Raw genomic sequence first — 19457 nt, 5'->3', positions numbered from 1 at the left:
GCTTCCCCCTTTTGGTCAAGAAGATTTTCTCAATCCCATAACGCCAGGTCCAAGCTCATCCCTGAGAGTCATGTCCCGAATTGCCAGGGAGATTTATATCCCTGGATGTCATGTCCCATGTAGGGGGGAGGGCAGTGAGTTCACCTGCTAAGTGGGCTTAGAGAGAGAGAAGCCACAACTGAGCGAGAAAAGAGATTCTCTGGGGGAGACTCTTAGGCACAATTATAAGTAGGCTTAGCCTCTCCTTTTCAGTAACAAACTTCATAAAGGCAAGCCCAAGATCAAGGACTCATCCCACTAAATTGGCAGTCCTCAATGTTTGTGAGAGTATCAGTAATAACCCAAGTGGGGAAGTCCAACATTTCTGCATTTTCCCCCAGTTCCTCAGGGAGTCCCTGCAAATACATTTTTATTCTCTGCCCAAATTACATTTTTATTCTCTGCCCAAATTACTTTGGGATGTATCGGAACCCAGATTTTTAAAGTTTATGCTTCTGGGTTTGCACTTCTAATAAAATAAGTGCTTTCATGTTGGGCTTTGTCCTCAAAGATAGATCTCTTGTGGAGGTCCCCTAGGCAATTTGCACATCTATACAAAGGTAGAGAGATTTCTTGTTGAGGTCCCTTAGCCATTTATCCTTTGAAGTGGGTGGATAGTATTTGTGAAATGGGGTCAGAAGGATAAAAGGCTGTGGAAGAGCCTAAGTATATGCTAGGTGTTTCCCCCCTACTTCTTTTATTATTATTAAAAGCAATTTTATTCACATAGCATACAATCCCTCCAAAATGTTTCATCAGTGGCCCTCAGTATAATCACAGAGTTATAATTTTAATACATTTTCATTGCTCCTAAAAGAAAACCCCCCAGACTTATTATTGACACTTAGCATTGATGTGGTATATTTGTTATAATTAATGAAAGAATATTAATATATTATTGTAAACTATAGTCCATAGTTTGCATTGTCCCCTCTACTTCTTATATACCAAATAGAGAAAAAATTTTGTGGTGAAAACCCACCTAATAAGAAATGTCATATGATGATAAATTCTTCAAATCTTTCTCTCTCCCTAAGGAAAACTTTCCCAACCTAGGTTAGAGACTTAGATCATACAAGGTTAGAGGACTCAACAATTCTACTTTCTTGGCCTCTTTTGTCCAACTCCATTCCCCATTGCTCTAGCCATGACAACCTCAGGGGTATGAAAAGCAAAATTTAGAAGCAATTTATCTATTTAATATTCTTGCCAATGTTTTATGCATTGTATCTGAAAACTTTAAATTAGATTTGGCTATTTTGCCTCCAGCCTTGATGGCTCATTTCATGTTCACTTCTCTCTTTTTATTCTTCACAGAATGTCTTTATCCCATTTTCTCTTCACTCAATGGTTTATGTTTCAAACATGCTATATGCATGTTCTTTGTTATGGAAGGTAGAAAAAGATCATAATGATCTACAGAAACTTGCAATTTTTCTAAAAAGTAAAAGCACATGATTTTGAAATATTTAAGCAAAGACAGACAAGACTAGTCATATGAACAAAAAGTGCCTCAGAATGTTATTTCCTGAGATCAGCATGAACAGTGCATGAGGTATTCAGAGTGTCATGTTGTGTGGTGGGAATGCCAAGAACTTTAGAGAGGTAGATGTTTCCCAATTAGGCCTTAGCAATCATCTGTCTCCTTCATAGATTTATTTTGTATAATTTGCCTTTAATTTTCATAGGTAGCAAAGGGAAATGAAATGGATGGCAGTTAAGTAAGAAAAATCTTTAATGTGTAAGGGTACTAAGTTTATTAATATTTGAAAATTCAGTCTTTTCTTCCCCACTTTTTTTGTCTACCTGTTGAATTCTTGAAGAATTAAAAGGAGATGGAGGCAGACTAAAAGATTTATTTTAGGGATTAAAGCTGTAGTGGGAGTAAAGGAATGAATTCATAAGGGATTATATGTAGTTAGAGGAGGGGATGGATTTTCCAGGAAGAATTTTTTTTTGTTGTTATTATTTCAAGGAAGGGGTTGAAGGAGACAGTTTTTGAAAGCAGAAGCTGTTGTCAGTAGGGATAAAATGAGAATGTTTACAGATGGGAAGGAGGATTTTAAAAATATATATTTTTTATGAATTGAAAATGAACTTACACAGCTCCTCTACTTCCCCATTCACTCCAAAGGCTTAAAAGTAAAGACTGGCAACTAACTATAATGTTCATGCCAGGTTGCTTTTTAAATAAATGCAGCAATATGCGGAGACTGGGCCATAACAACTCTGAGATATCTGGGTCTCATGATGCTGGATACCACTATGCACTTTACACACATTTTAGAGATGATCAGTCACCATGCACAGCACCCCTGGTAGCTATGTCATTCTAACTAAAAGATTCAGAAGTAAAATCCCTGTAACACTTCCCTTTTAACCTTCCTCTTACTGACCTGGGATTGCATATAAACTTGATCTCAGGCCCTGTTTTCTAGAGAACCAGGATTAAAATGCAAGCAAGACTTTTAAACTAGGTACTTTTTATTCACTGTGTGACAAATTGAAATATATAGGTAAAAAAATAAACAGCTCTAGGCTTCCTAACTGAGAAGTTTACTAATTGTAGTACACCTGTTTATCTCTTCTTAACCATATGAATTTTGTAATGTAATTAATTTCTTCAAGAAAAAAAAAAAACAAAACTTCTAACTTCTGTCTTATTCTGCTGTATTTAGTTTTACAACTTTTCCATGACTCTGCTCTGACATTACATCTTTAATAGTTCCTCTATATTTCTACATTTTAACTTTTCTCCATCCAAAGAAACCACAGATTTGTTATTTTCCCCTTTTGGATGTGTAGTTTGTTAGGGCCATCCCTTAGAAGAAGCCAAACATTGAAATCCAGGTTTTCACCTTTGTATTACTCTGTATAAATTGTGACATACTGGCAGACTGGAATAAATTATAAACAACAGTTTGCAGAGTCTGCCTAAATCTCAAGTCACTCTCTGCAGACCACTGAACATTTCTGACCACATCCTGATGATCTTCTCTTAGGCAGGAAGATGTATATCACCTGGTTATCCCACACTGTCGCCCTTCCCCTCTTCACTCATCCTCCCCATTTTAATTACTGTTTCTGACAAGGATTTAGTAATAACCTAAATTGCAAGCCCATGGCGCATTCATAATTGAAGGAATACTTAATGAATAGTTTCACTATAATTGTCTATAGGAAGTAAAGACTGAAACCTTGTGTATACCAAGTTGATGCAACACGCTCTCTATCCCAGATTTAACCTAATACCCAGGCTCTTTTAGAATTGGATATCTCAAACTTTGGGATTTGTTTGGTGGTGGTTGTTGCTGTTGTTTTCTGGATTGAATACCCATTGATGAGAATGCAGACAGAGGCCCTGACTCCCTGCATTTACCTCCCTGGTGCCCTTTGGTCATGAACTCCCTTTACTCTTATTGTCTGCTGGTTAATCATTTATTCTCTCATTCAGTGTTGTGTGATGGAAACTGAGTTATGGAAAAGATAAGAGTGAGAGTATGGTCACAAAAATTGTAAAGACCTCAGATGAAAGATGCAGCAGTACTACATTGCATTTCAATTGAAACAAAACAAAGACAGCTACAAACATTGAAAAGCAAGTCACATTTTTGCACACCACCCATTATTCTTGCACTTAGCAGAATGTTAAAGATTCTACAGCCTCTGAATTTATTAGCTTGGTATTTAACACGTTTCATGGCCAAAACAGGAAAGATGTTTCATTATTGCTGGTTAAATTAGCCTCATGAAAATGTTGTTGGTAAAAGGTTACAGAAATGAATAAGAGATCTAACTAAGCAGCGTATTAGAACATTCATCACTTTGATTTAAAAAGGCATTCTAATTATTTAAATTAACTTGTTTAAAGGGTAGAGCTTTAGATAAAAGTTAATAATTAAAACTTAAATGGCATGATTAGCTCTTACTTTTGTAAAGAAGGGGCAAGACAGATGCATAAAGTATGTATCTAATGAAATTGGCCTCCTAGGGGATATTGATGCCAATAAAACCATACCCAACATTACTATTTATTTATTAATTGTACTTATGATTTTCTTAATTTTTCAACTATATTAAATATAAATTAGAGTACCTGAGTATCTCAGGTTACCTCTGACATAGATCACGTCTTTTCCACTTCACTTGATTTTGAGTGGTTGAAAGCTAAAATTTAGCCATCTTTCTCTTGAGGTGTTAGTGTTTGCTTTATAACTAATGACTTCTCTGTATATTAAGGATTGTCTTTGCTATCTTTGTGAAAATTTGATCAGCGAATTTACCTGTAATTTTAGTTGCTCTTTTGACATACAAAAATTTAAATACGTCTGTATGTTCTAAACTACTGATATTTTTCCTGTGTGTTAAAATGAACTTTTCCCCTTGTAATAAGCTCATAGGACTTTCCTGAGAGGGATGGTGAAACAATTTCTCATTAGTTTGGCAATCCTGATTAAAGCTTCTATGTCTATGGATTTACTATCAAAGTAAATTTCTCCTCTTTTCCCTTCTTGGCAGAAACCAGGAGCTTAAAGAACTTGGTGAGCTTTCTCCACATTGGGACAATCTACGGAAAAATGTCCTAACTCACTGTGATCAAATGGTGAATATGTACCAAGACATTCTGACAGAACTTAGCAAGGAGACAGGTATGAAAGCAATAATTTTACTTATTTAAACTGAATTGCATTTCATGTATGTATGTCATAAGAAATCAGTGATAGATGTTGTTATGGAGATAGGAGAGCCAAAGATGAAAGGAAAAACAACCACCACCCTTTTATTTCTGACTAACATCATGGCATCTGAAACAAGGAAGAAAAAGCTGCACTATTCTACGTCATGGTATTATTATAAGAACAATTGAAATAATTTTCCAAAATTGAATTTCTGAGAAGAAAAGCAGTTCATAAATACAGGATGTGTGTATCTTTCTGAAGTTTTTGTAACATTTTTCTTTGTCAGTTGTACATTTCAACACACAATACAAACACATGTTTATTGTTTCTTATTTATTTATTTATTAATAACAATCAGTTTTTTTCCACCCAGGGTCCTCTTTCAAATCAAGCAGTAGCAAAGGAGAGAAAACATTAGAATTTGTTCCAATTAATCTACATCTGCAAAGAATGCATGTATACAGCCCTCACTTGAAAGGTAATAATATACATGTGTGTATATATATATAGGTGTGTGTGTGTATATATACATAAAGAGCAAATGGTTACAGTATGTACTTCTTTAAAAAACTTGACTACTGCCAAAATTAAAAAAATTAAGTTCTATAAAGATGAAGATGAAACAATTGAAGCTGAAAATGACTCTGCACATTGCATAGGGGAGTGTTATATTTTTGTTGCTGTGTATCTGTGCAAGCTTTGTGAATGTGGCTCCTGAACTGAGTTACAGGAGAAAATTCAAAATGAGTATCAGCTTCCTTAAGTAGTCTCAACTATGGCCAATAGTTAATAATTGTGCTTCTATTACAATTAGAAAATAAAGAAAAAGGGTAAAGAAAAGACTAGTTCATTTCCTACCTATCTTGAAAAATCAAAGCCTAGAGGAAGACCAACATGCTATTTCTTTGACTTTGCGGTGACTATAAACAAAGTCAGTCCCTTCCCCATGAGAACAAGGGAAAGTAGTGAAAGTTTTTCAGGTAGAAGGTGCAGAGTATGTTGACGTGTTCAGTTGTGAGAAACATTCTTTAAGGAAAAATGTGTAGATCTTCATCAGCAAATCAGAGTTAGGTCCAGTGTGAAGGATTTGGCATATATTTATTACCACTCTCTATAATTCCTTGTCATTTCTCTATAAAATGTATCATTAAATATCTTCTCATCTCCATTTTTCTTTAACTTATTACTATAACAATTTTTTATGCATATCCAAGGTGCCAGCAAAAGTCCTTATTAGGCCTGTGGCCCCAGCACGATTGTCAATAGTGCCCCCCCTTTTCCTTTCAGAAGTCTCCCTGTTTGAATGATCAATGCCTTGGTCACTCCACTGATACGCAGCTTTCTAGAGGGTCAAAGTCATGTTAGATCATCAAATCCTTCATGATAAGTGTACCCTCCCACACATACTCACACATACATACACCGATACATCTAAAGATGCATTCTGACAGTTTTGTACCCATTGTCACAATATAGTGGTTGTAGGATTGGAAAATTATGCTGAACTCTCTCTTCTGAAGTTTCATAATGAGAGAAATTAAATATTTATAATTGTCTGTGCCTGCTGTTCATATAGATACAATCAGCTGATGTGCAAGTTAAACATGGTTATAATCATGCTGATGTATGATTTTCTTATCTTTGGTAATTCTTTTCAATATCTCAAGTTAAATTTAGGTCCTTTTCATTACAAATTGTGTCAAATGAAAAAACAGAAAGAAAAATGACATGGACTGTCCAAGGCATCTTCCTTCAATACTGTATTTTGAACATAACAAAATGTAATTTTAAAAATCATAAAAAAACAAAGTATCAATAAGTTATAAAGAAGCTAAAATATCTAGGAGCTATCTAATAAACAACATAAAATTTTTCTAATAGCCAATGTGAAAATATTTTTATGTTACAAACAGACCTGGCTTTCAGTTGCAGCCTTACCACATTCCATATATTTATTATTTAATATCTCTGAGCTATGCTGTTCCCATTCCTAACTAAATGAGTTTACAGTATGTAATAAACTTAAAGTCATACAATAGTAGTAGCTTTGTTATACACATGGCATTTGCTGTTGCTGAAAGAAACGGATTCTTCTGCTTTATCAAGATTGTTGAACAATGAAGAAAGGTAATTAGTTAGGAGCCTATTCAGAGATGATGAAGTCTTGAACTAAAGAAATAGCCTGGTATAGAGAGAAGAGGATTTAGGGAGGGATTTTAGAGATATCAGCACATGCTTGTATTTAATGACTGATAGAATGAGGAAATGGGAAAAAGGGATGACTTAGGTTTCAGCCATGGATGCATGACAGGCGCCATCAAATTAGATAGTTTCTTTCAGGCCAAATTGACCTGAATTCATATTGAATTATGCATTCAAATATATGGCTATGATCCTTGAAATAATTCCATGAGATCAACAAAGAGAAATTATTATCCAAGTGCCCTTTTACTTCATACTTCCTTCTTGAAGACCAAAAAATATCTTCACTCTGCTCTTTTCCAAGTTACTATCTAAAAAATATAATAGAGCGAACTAGGAAGACGATAGTACCTTTGGTTTCTGTTTGACCAAATTGAAAAAAAAGAAAATGGCAACCAAAATAAGCAAAGCAACCAAAATTGTTTTGTTTTGTTTTTTTCTATTCTGTTTGGCTTGGGTTATATAAAGGATTCTCTTATTTGTGATGACAAATATCAAGCAATACAGACAAAAGAAAGAGTTTTCTATTCAGAACTAGGGAACAACTCATAAGCTAGCAGTTAGCGGAAAGACCGGCTCTTCTTTTTGAAGACATAAAGAGACAATATGGGAAAGGACTAGCTATCCTAACAGCAAGAATTAGTGCAAAAGTTATGAAATTTTATCTCAAGTTTTTCCCCCAAGGCTATATATAGATATAAAACATGTTAAAATATCAACTTAATCTGTTTTAATAAATGTTTACATTTTTATAATGACTTTAAAATTTATTTGAAATTGAAGCTCAGATAAATCAGGTGCTTTATAGACCAGATCACCAACTACATGCTGCAATAGAGATTGAAAACTCAACTGAGATTTGGAGACCCTACCACTTATTTCTCTGATTTTAACTAAGTTATTTAGTCTCACTGAGCTTTAGTTTTCCTGTTTGCAAATTAAAAAGGTTAAGAAGTTGTAATAGATGTTAGTCAATCCATTTTTTTAGATTTTGAATTGCAGTTACATTTATTTAAGCTCCATAGTTACAGATTTGAATGTTTAGCTGAATTACAGAAAACATTTTGCAAGGTAATGTTGCAAGTAAGATTGGCCAAGCCTTGGTATTTCACTGTTGTTATTTGGATGTAGTCCATTTTTTTCCCACATTTACCATTAGTAAATTATGTCTATTCACATTTGATTAATATGCTTGCTATATTTGGAGAGGCAGCTTTGCAAACAATAGCAGATTCACCAAATACAAGGCTAATGTCTAGCTCTGGAAACAAGTAACTGAGTAGAACTAATGTTGTCATGTCTCTTACTGACAAATAAATAACCTCCAATTAACTTCAGGTGCCCCCAGACCCCTTAAGTTAATTTTTCATCCTTGTTCCTTACTTAAATGCATCAAATAGAATACCAACGAACAACAGTGATCTCAGACAACATTGTCAACAGTAACAAATCAAAATCCCCCAAATGAAAAACAGAAGTTCTCCCTCCAATATACCTGAATAAATTTTATTTTTCATAAAGAATTAGTTGTGAATATTATAATATATATATTCTTGTGATATTAGAATACTCTATGCTTTAATTCATTTATATGTTGTAGATATATAATCTACACACATTGTTGTATATATCAATAACTATATTTTGCTATAAAATGTAATGAACTCAAATTATAGTGATTATTGTTTTCCCTTTTTGCAGACCAGTCATACTTTGTAGATCAGTGTTAATTTATATAGCTCTCCTTTATGTAATGCTGCCATTATTAATGTATGACTGACTTTAAATATGAGTGCTTTTTAAATATTAGATATTTTTCCATGATTATACTCTGTGAGCCTCTCTGTTAGGTGCAGTTGATTGAATCATCACAATGCTTTGGTACATAGGGTATTCTAAAACAGAGATTGGGGTGGACACCTGACTCAAGCTGAGCCAAGTAAGTCTCTCTCCTGGATTTAGTTTGGGGATCAGAGACAATCTCTGCTTATGAATTTAACTGTAACTTGTGTTCTCCAGAACCAAAAATTGGCCATTTTTTTCCTTAGGGAAAACCAGAGAACTACAGAGAACCAAAGAAAGCTCTGCTGACGTCTTTCCAGTTCCTGATTTGAGCTCCTAGGAAGTAGGTCTGCCCTTTAGTTTGCATTAGTGAGGCACACCTGTCAACCATACCTCCAGCCCCACCGTTTTTTCCAGATATTTCAAATAGGTTTCTGTAAGTTACCATAAAAAAGGATTTAATTAATCCATGTTAAAAGAAAAGCACTACTATTTCATATCACAAAGTTGTAGTTGGAATCGGGTACAACACTGGCCAGAATTTACTGTGTTCCTGTGGATGAGCCAGCTGACATCTCTGGCCCTCCCTTAGTTTTCTATTCTCTACACTGAGGGAAGGAACAAACAAGAGAAGCTATTTAGATTTCCCAGATTTCTGTACCTCTGGAGTTTAGGTGTTTCACCTCATCAACAAAATTTAATTGCCTTTAGATATGTTTAAGCATGATGCTAAATTGCTTGGATTATTTGAAACAGATTGCCCTTAAAAATCCCTAAAACCTCCTGATTCACGTCAGAATCATTTTGTGTGCCAGTTTGAAATCAGAGATTATGCTTAAATAGTTCCTTGAAATGAGATCGGCATGTGTACATTTTTTTCATTAGCACTATTTTTATAGTTGTAGGAATTTTTAAGAGATCTTCAGGGAAACAAACAACAAACCATTTCTATTATTAAATGACTTATTTTTAAATGGCTACAAGGCGGCCCTATTATTAAATCTCAGACCAACCTGGTATCTTTAGCTGGATGAGACTCAAGAACTTGAATTCCTCTTCCATATTATGTTGTATGCTAAGCCATTTTCACAAAGCCAAAGACAATTTTTGAGATACTATAAAATGTCAAAGAAAGAAAACCCAGGATTTTAATTTTTTGCCTAAATTTTCTTTAGGTTATGCCTACCTGGATTTTTATAATTGTCTTTTAGTACCAAGAATCTGAAAGTTTTTATTATATACAACTAAGGGCTATTCAGATGATGAAGATGCATAATTTAAACAGTAGGATTAAATGATGGAAATGAATAGACAAATACTACTGATCAGATTTTTATCTTAGAATTTTAATTTCTTCTTCTTAACTCTTTTTTGTTGTTGTTTGTTTGCTCTTTCTTAGATGAAAAAAATAAGCTGTAGATATTTTGAAATTTAAAGGAGTACATGTGCCCCAGCCAAGAAGGAGCACTGTACTTTAAGTGTATATCATCCTTTATTAGTTAAACTAAGAGACCATGAAATAAGATCCCTGGTATACACAAGTCTGTCTGCTATTTTTGCAGTAATTGTAGGTGAAATTCAAAGCAGAGGGGGCCAAAAGAGATCAACATAGCTGTTCCAATGTCAGGATATTGTTAACTGATAATTATCAAATGACAATTGGGAAATTTTAAGAAGACTCCCTAAGATAATAAATTTGTTATTTCCATAAAAGTACTGGGTATTTTAAAACTTAATTTATCAATTTTAAATGTGACAGAAACTATCTCAAGGGTTACACAGCTGCATATAACGTGTTCTTATTTCAGATCATGTGACAAAGTAAACATACCTATAGCTGAAGAGCAAAGCTATTTCCTTTGGCTTAAATCCATGTCAATTCTGAGAATAGCATTCAGCAGCTATTTTCCAGTGGTTTTCTTCAGAGTGGAAAAACTAATTCTATAAGTTCTATGCTTTGTGTAATAATATAATACCAAGGTTAATTCCTCAGTTTTGATAGTTTTTCTATGATTATGTTAGATATTAACATAAAGGAAGCTGGGCATTCTGTTCTAGTCTGACTTCTTCTGGAAGTCTAAAATTATCTCAAAAATAAAATAAATAAAATTATTCCATCAACAATAGAGAAAAATTTTAAAACAATTTTTCAATATCTCTTCCTGTTTTAGAAAGCATATTAAGATATAATTCAAACCTGTGTAAACAGTGAAAGCAATTAGTCATAAGCTCTTGTTCTTTTGTAGAACAATAGGATCCACAAGAGCTGTTTTAGGTCAAATCATAATATGCTTTATCTTTATGGCATATTTAAATTTTAGTTTTCAATTTTAAAAAGTATATTACCAGTATGGTCTTAAGATAAAATGAATTGAACCTCAGAATATTTATGCATTTAATTATTTATTGACATTTATTGAGCACCTACAGCATACATATTATTATGATTTGTCTTTCAGGGAAGAAAGAGGCATTAAATACATAATATCTGTGTTTAAATTGTGTAAAGTCTAGAGAAGGAATTACAATAATTAGCTAAATTATCTTATATAATGTAGAAAGCAATTAATGCTGTATCAAAGACAGGGATCTAGGGCTATGCTAGCACAGAGAAAGGAGAAAGTATTTTGTTCAATAGTTCATAGAAGGGACTCTAGGTAGGAAATGCCTTATGAGCTGAGTCTAAATGCAAAATTGTCAAGTGTAGAGAAGAGGAGTGAAAGAGAGCAGGGCAATGTAGGAAATGGCAGGAGCCTGAGGAGAGTCTGAGTATCAGAACAGAATTAAAGAACAGACATGTAATTAGTTATGCTGTTTACTTTTTATATTCTGACATTCTAGTAGAATATGTAGAATATCTTCCCATTAATTGAGCAAGGAATATTAAATGTAACCATGATTGAGACCAGAGAAATTCCCTATCCCTCAGATTTTTAAAAATTTCATCTTACCACCACATAATTTTAAGTTTGCCTACATTATAAATTTATAGAAGAAAAACACTGGACATTTTAGGAAGTAGATGAGGACCTAGGAAAAAACTAAGAAAAATATGAGTAGTTTTAGGGATTAAAAATAAGAATATTGGCTCTCTGAGTCAAAGGAACAGAGAGAGAAGGGAACCTAGAGTGAGGACAGGAAAAATTATGAGTAGAATGGTAAGAAGTGGGAATTGTGGATAGACACAGTATTGTAGGGTAGAAATCAAAGAGTAAAAATGGAAAAGAGTGAGAGAAAGATGGAAAGGGAAAGAAAAAAGAAGTGATTTACAAATAAAAAAAAGTACCATATAAAATTAGAAATGCCAAGAGAAGAAAAGTACTTAAGATTTTAACTCAAAATTAACTTTATTTGCAATTAAGTGTGTGTCTTTTTGAGTGGTACTACATAAATCACACCGAAACATCTTTAGGCCTGATATATAAGAATTAGATGAATTCCAACATATAAATCAACTGCTTAAATTTTAAATCTTCACAGGAAATTAGGATAGCCCCTGAAAATGGCCTATCTTCAGTGGGTGTTTGTTTAGTGAATTAATGAAGATTGGGACCATACCAGTCAGGCCAATTTAATCATCTGGATTTTTGTGGATTACAGACTACTTGTGTTTCACCTCTGAGACCACAATTAGCACTAAGCGTTTAGTCTTCTTTTTTGATGTTTATCACAAAACGAAAGCCTCTGTTTTAGAAACAAATATCTTCAATTTCAGTAAAAGCAAGATTCACTGAACATCCAGTATATGCCCATCATTGCTGTAGAATGAAGACCATAAGAATAACTAAAACATTGAAGATTTTATGTAACATAATTAATTTAAAGGTGTTTGTGTTTTGTTTTGTTTAGTTGTTAGTGAGACTGACTTTGAAAAATGTATCAAATCGAAAACTTAGTTTCATGGAACTTTAGTCAAGTTACTTAATCTCACAGAGAATTAGTTTTATTAACTTTAAAGTGGGGGAAATAATATTTACTTTACAGGAATGTTAAGAAAATTAAATGAGATCCTGAATGTAGAGTGCCTATTAAGATATAATGGCTCACATAGGCTCTCAATAAATATTAACCTTCATCATTAGTCATCCATTTAATAATTTTATTCCACTCCTGCAATATGCCAGGCATCATTTTTATTAACACTGTTATCATTTATTAAGGAAATATGGCTTTTAGCCACAAAGAATGTGGAACAAATAGGTTTCAAAATAATTATAACACATATTTTGATTATATTCATTATTTCATTTGGATATAGAAACTAAGAATCATAAGAAAGAATAAAATAAATCTTAAAGATAAAAAGCACAGCCGTGGAAGTACAGATAAAAGAACAGTTATTTCTTAATGATATAATCAGGTATATTTCACAGATGAAGTAATATGAAGTAGTAATAAAACGTAATTATAAAAGAGGAGTGGAAATTCAGTGGCCAATAAAGAGATGAGGGTTGGAGAGGAAGGGAGGCTTTCAAGCCAGAGAACACGGGACAAAGATGTAAAGACTTCAAAATATGTACGATATGCAAAGAATATAAAATCATTGTTGTGACTGGACAACAGTCAACCATACAATAAATGATGAAGTCGTCCTGTGTGCCAACCACTAGGGATGTGACCCTGAATATTACTACACCAGTTTTCACTTTCATGGAGTTACAGAACATTGGAAGACATGACTAAAGAAAAATTAGTCACATCAACTAAACATGATGTTGAGACATTTGAATGTTCATCTGAGAATATTCAAAAATATGAGGAGGATTGGAAGCTTGGAAGCCCATGTTTTAGGCGGAGTGACTCAGCAGCCACACTTAAAGGAGAAGCAAATTCCGGTGGGGTGGCTGCAGGGAGAGAGGACAGGAGAAGGCAGTTGTAATCCTGCTGTGAATGTCTGCACTAAGGTAAACATACTTAACATGGGAAAGAGAGAATTAAGACTTTGTAGTAGACTTGTTAGAACTGATCAGATAAACTGATGAGGGAAAGACAGGAATTGAAAATGAGGACCCCAGTGTGGAAGTTTGAAAGGAAAGAAATATGGTATCTATATTGGTCACAAGAAAACTGGGAGGAAGAGCAAGTCGGGGTTGGGAGTTAGAACAAGTTAAGCTTAATAAGCTGATTGACAGTCATTTGGAGATGTCAAGAAGGCAGTTAGGAATTGGATTATTTAGCTTGGAAGAGGTCAGAACTAGCCAGAGATGGAGATTTTATAGGCCTCAGGAAAAATAATGGTTTTAAAGCCCTAAAAGGGATTAGTTCGTCTATAGAAAATCAAAAGAAAGAGGTGACAGTCAACTTTGGAAATGAAGCATCTTGGTCTTAATGTTGGGAGTTCTGTATTATAGATGGATTCAAGCAACACCAGCTCCTTCATTTACCTTTAAAAAGAATTAGCCTCTTTATTACAAGGAACGGAGAATATTCAAGCGACTTGCTTTTCTTCCTTCCTTCTTCAAAGTTTCTTGTTTCCTTCATAGATCACTAGAATTCTCATGAGTGGTGAGGCGGGGATAAAGAGAGAGTAATTTTCTGGACCTAGAAGCAGCTTTCAAGGGGGCCAAAATTGTGGATGAACTGAAGAGACAGATTCACATGAAGTAATAATACTTAAATTTCAGGACCACTCATTTGTGTGGTCCCCTTACGAAGCCCTAGAAGGAAACCTAGTGACATGTTTATGGTCAGATATTTTTGCAAATTTTTAAAAACGAAATTATTTTAACCTTCATCAGTAAAGACTGCTGTCCCTGCTCATATTTCATATTTCTGCTTATCTGCTCCTTTGTACTTCCCCTTGTGCCCGGTGGTATAGGAGAGGCCATGGCCTCTTTTTTTTACAAAACAAATCGTACATTTGATTGTTCACAGTACCATTACGTAGTTGTACATTCATTACCAAAATCAATCCCCGACACCCCCATTACCACACACACAAAAATAACCAGAATAATAATTAAAGTGAAAAGGAACAACTAAAGTAAAAAAGAACATTGGGCGCCCTTGTCTGTTTGTTTGTTTGTTTGTTTCCTTCCCCCACCTTTCCACTCATCCATCCACAAACTAGACAAAGGAGAGTGTGATCCCTATGCCCCCCCAATCCCACTGTCCCCCCTCATAAGCCACATTTTTATACAATTATCTTCAAGATTCATGGGTTCTGGGTTGTAGTTTGATAGTTTCAGGTATCCACCACCAGCTACCCCAATTCATTAGAACCTAAAAAGGGTTGTCTATATTGTGCGTGAGAGTGCCCATCAGAGTGACCTCTTGGCTCCTTTTGGAAGCCATGGCCTCTTTTTGTTTTGGGATCCAACGGGAAGTCTATAGGCTTTAGTATTTTTGAGTTTGGGCTTAGTGGGATGTATATACGTGGCTTTAGTCATTTCTGCATATGTTGCTATTACTGATCATCCAGATTTTAGCAAAAATGCCACATATTGTATTGCAGGACCATGATTTTTCTTTTTGAATTTAATTTAAATTGATACAGCAACTAAATTCTGTTCAGAAGACTGACACTCAGATCACTTTCCTTTTCAGATCGAAAGTCTATTTTTATGGGGAAATAAACAAAACTTAAAATTCTACCTTTCTTTGCTTCGTTGGTAGGGTTGCTTCTTAAAGGGAATATAATAATCATAGATAATATTTACTGATTATTTACCACACTTCACTACTTTCAATTCCATTTTATAGCTGAGGAAACTGAGGCATAGAGAAGTTAAATAATTTTCCCAATGCCACTTAAGTAGCACAGCTGGGATCCAGAATCAGGGATCTGGGTTCCAGTCAGTGACTTAAACCGTCAGTACTAGCTGCTCATACCTGGGTGGGAAGTCAGAAGATCCTGGAGGAAAGGGAGTTCACATTGAGATCTTAGACAAAGCAGTTAACTTATCTGTGCCCTGTTTTCTTATCATTTAAATGAAGGTAGCCTAGAATTCAGTCTTACCTTTTAGGTGGTCTCATAATCTTCTGAGAAAATACTGAAATCTTTGACACCTTTCCTTGAAATAGGACAGATGCACTTACACAATTTACATTGCACCACGGATACCCTAAAGCCCTTTCCTCAACCCTAGGTTAAAATGCCCTGGACTAGAAAATCTTTAAATTTCCTACAAATCTATTATTCTGTTATTTTAAGAAAAGTTGACTTAGTTTTAATGTGACATTTTAGAAAAGCAAGAAATTATAACTAGAGCCATGTACTGAATAATCATTCAGTATATGTCTTACTTATGTATTAATTTGGATAGCATTCTGTTTCTCGTAATCTCTGTGTGCTGCTGAAGTCTTTCACTTGAAGCTATTTTTATTAAAAAATATCTCATGTACATCTGGATTGATTGACTCTGAAGAAGTTATAATTTATGAATTATAAAACATATAATTTATGTATTCCTAGTAAATGAGATCAGAAAAACAACTAATAAATCAGTACCAAACTCAGCTTGAAAAGGATCTACTCTGAAATTAGGCTTCTCAAATAAATGTAGTTTAACAAGGGGGCATTCATTCTGTCTTCCTTCTTAAGGGGATACTTTTCATTAGAATGTAAAAATGATGACATGTTGTGAAGCCATAAACTTAATATGTATCACACTTTATGGCTTTCAAGATCAAAGGATTGTGTTTCAATTTAAATGTATGGATTTTTTTTTATTGTAACAACAAAGTATCTCACTGGAAAATAGATCGAAATATTTTATGTTTTCTTTGTATGTCACATAAGGAGACTGTATAACCATGCATTCAAATTACCTAAGATTTAGGATACACAAACAGGAAACTACTGTGTATAGAATTAGTTTTTAATGTACTAGTACTATTCTGTCCCTGAGCTGAAATAAATTAATGTTTTGGTTTTTTCTCTGTGAATTTTGGTTGAAAGATTATTCGTTATTGTTGAATTTCAATGTGATTGCAAACTAAATGATGCAAGACTCAGTACAGTAAAATACACAAAAGGCCAATTAACATGTTATCTCCGTAAGTATATAAAAGAATGAAAGAACACACTGTTCTGCACAGTAGCATACAATTAAGATGTAGCCATAAATCAGAGAAGTATTGTAACTTATTTAGGTGCTCAGGTGGCTTTTAGAAAGATTGATTAGCTTCTTTTGCCCCCTTGAGATGAGAGCTCATAGGTATCCCAGAAAACTTAAGCAGAATAATTTCTCAAACTTCCAACAGTGTGTATGCTTTGGTGCAAACAGTGTGCCTGAGATATTATGTTTGCCAAGTGTTCATCTCCTTGTCCTTTCCTGTTCTAGATGCTCTCTATGATGTCATCACTGTGGGAGCTCCAGCTGCCCATTTTCAGGGATTTAAGAATGGTGGTCTTCGGAAACTGCTTCATCGATTTGAAACGGAAAGAAGAAAGTAAGTAACGGCAGGAAGAAAACACATACTACATTAATGATATTATCTTCCCTTTGGGGGAATCTGCATGTAAGATTAGGATAAGGAAGCTTGGTCCATTGCAGGAAATAGCTCTGAACATCTGCAACCCATTCATAGCTTAAAGTTTTTGCATTTGCCAAAACTACTTGGGCAGAAATTAAATTAGAATAAATGAAATGCCCTAGTGTATTGCTTGTATAGTAGCACTGTGCTGGCAGAGCAAATTTCTAGAAGCCATGCTACTAAGAAAGAGGTGATAGTCTAGTATCAGCCATTGTTCCCTCAATGGAATGGTGTTCAAAGATTTACCTGAAAACATAGTGTAGTTTAACTTCAGAGCCAATGTCACTTAAAAGGAGCATGTATCCTAATATATTACTCTGACCCTGTTAGTGATTTCTATCGTATCCTGAGGCCTGATACATAACTGCACCATTATCCAACTGTGCCATTGGATAAAGAGACAGCAATACAAATTCCATCAGTTGGGTGATGAGATTAACTCAGGAAAAGTTTCTATTCCTTATGGAACAGTCATGACACAAAAACCCAAGGAACATTATTATTTAGAATTTTAATAGTTACTTTTTCCATTTTTGTTCTGAGCAAAAAACAAAACATTGCCTCATAAAATTTTTACTTTTAAACATTGCCTCATAAAAAATTTTTGTATCAGCAGTTTATCTCCCCTCCCCATACCTCATCCAGTTGAGCTTATCCTGTGATCTAGCTGTGGTCACACACATGAAACCATAAAGAAAACATTGTCATAGCATGAAGGGTAACTTTACTTTCCTTCTCAAGTAGTTACTTTTGTTGGATTCAGAACTCCAATTTTGAAAGTTAGGATAAAAAATAGAAAAATAGTTATTCTTTAGACACAGTTGGTTTCACAGTAGTATAAGCAAATCTGAGTGGTAAAACAAGAACTTTTTTTTTTAAGTTTTGTCGATTTGCTATGTGGTACAAATGTGTATGTGTGAATTATATCTTTTTTTTTTAAGAAATTAACTTTGGTACAATAATATTAACTTACCTACAGCTCTTATTCAGATTTTTTTTACTTTTTTTCAGAGAGTAGGGAGGGTGTATATAGTTCTATGAAATTGTGTCACATGTATAGGTTAGAGAAACTATCACCACAATCATCATACAGAACTGTAATATCACCACCAGGAAACTCCCTCATCTTGTACCTTAACAGCTGCACCCTTCCCCCAAACTTAACCCCTGGCAACCATTGATCTATTCTCTACCACTGTACTTTTTTCTCTTCAAAAATACTACATAAACAGAATCATACAGTGACCACCTGAGATTTTTTTTTCCACTCAGCATAATGCCTTTGAGATCCATGCAAACTATTGCATTATCAGTGGAGTATTCCTTTTTATAGCTGACTGGTATTCCATTATATGGATATACCACAATTTATTTATCCACTCACCCACTGAAACACATTTTGGTTGTTTTCCAATTTTGGGTTGTTTCCAATTTTTGGCTGCAATAAAGGTTTATAGGTTTTCATGTGCATGTAAATCTTCCTTTCTCTAGACTAAATACCTAGGACTGCAATAACTGGATCACATAGTAGTGTATGTTTGGTTTTATAAGAGACTGAAAAACTCTTTTCCAGAGTGAGTGTACCATTTTACATTCCCACTGGCAGTGTATGAGAGAGCTAGTTGCTTCACATCCTCATCAGCTTTTGGTAATACGTATATTCTTTCTTTTATTTATTTTAGCCATCCTAAAAGAGGTATAGTAGTATTTCATCATAGCTTTAATTTATACTTCCTTATTGGCTAATGGTGTTGAGCAACTTTTCATGTGCTGATTTGCCATCTGTATATCCTCTTTGGTAAAATGTCTTTTCGTGTCTTTTGCTCATTTCTAATTGTGTTGTACTTTTTCCTGTTGAGTTTTGAGGGTTCTTTATATATTCTAAATATGAGTCCTTTCTTGTATAGGTGATTTGTAGTTATTTTTAAGACTAGTTGAGTATTTGAAAAATCAATCAATATAATCTATCATATAAGCAGGCTGAAACAGCAATTTATTCATTCCTAGCATACAGAAATGCTATTGATTTTTGATTGCCTCCTATATATCATTCCTTGAGTGCTAAGGAAGCCCCTTACCCCCACTTCACCCTCCCCCCCACAAAAAAAATAAAGAAGCAGTAAAAAAATAACCCACTAGAATTTTATATATTAACATATTATGCAATAACCCCTTTGACTAAACTTTCAGTCAAAGGACTGGAAAAAGGGTGGCACAACAGAAAAGAATTTTTTAATCAATTCTGCTTGTTCTCGAGGTGATTGCAGAAGAGTCAGT

General features: G+C 34.2%; 1 protein-coding gene across 4 annotated transcripts in view; it reads left to right on the top strand.

Annotated features, from left to right (window-relative positions):
- The window catches only part of INPP4B (inositol polyphosphate-4-phosphatase type II B), an 877116-nt gene that overhangs the window by 700358 nt on the left and 157301 nt on the right, over positions 1-19457 (top strand). For all 4 annotated transcript variants that reach the window (XM_037830718.1, XM_037830717.1, XM_037830719.1 and 1 more), the window contains 3 exons: positions 4558-4688; positions 5092-5196; positions 16988-17096. In XM_037830718.1, coding sequence (XP_037686646.1) covers positions 4558-4688; positions 5092-5196; positions 16988-17096 — 345 coding nt within the window. The remainder of the gene's footprint in view (positions 1-4557; positions 4689-5091; positions 5197-16987; positions 17097-19457) is intronic.

This window comes from Choloepus didactylus, chromosome 3, assembly GCF_015220235.1.
Source record: "Choloepus didactylus isolate mChoDid1 chromosome 3, mChoDid1.pri, whole genome shotgun sequence".
Taxonomy (NCBI): domain Eukaryota; kingdom Metazoa; phylum Chordata; class Mammalia; order Pilosa; family Megalonychidae; genus Choloepus; species Choloepus didactylus.
This window is presented reverse-complemented; position numbering and strand designations above follow the sequence as displayed.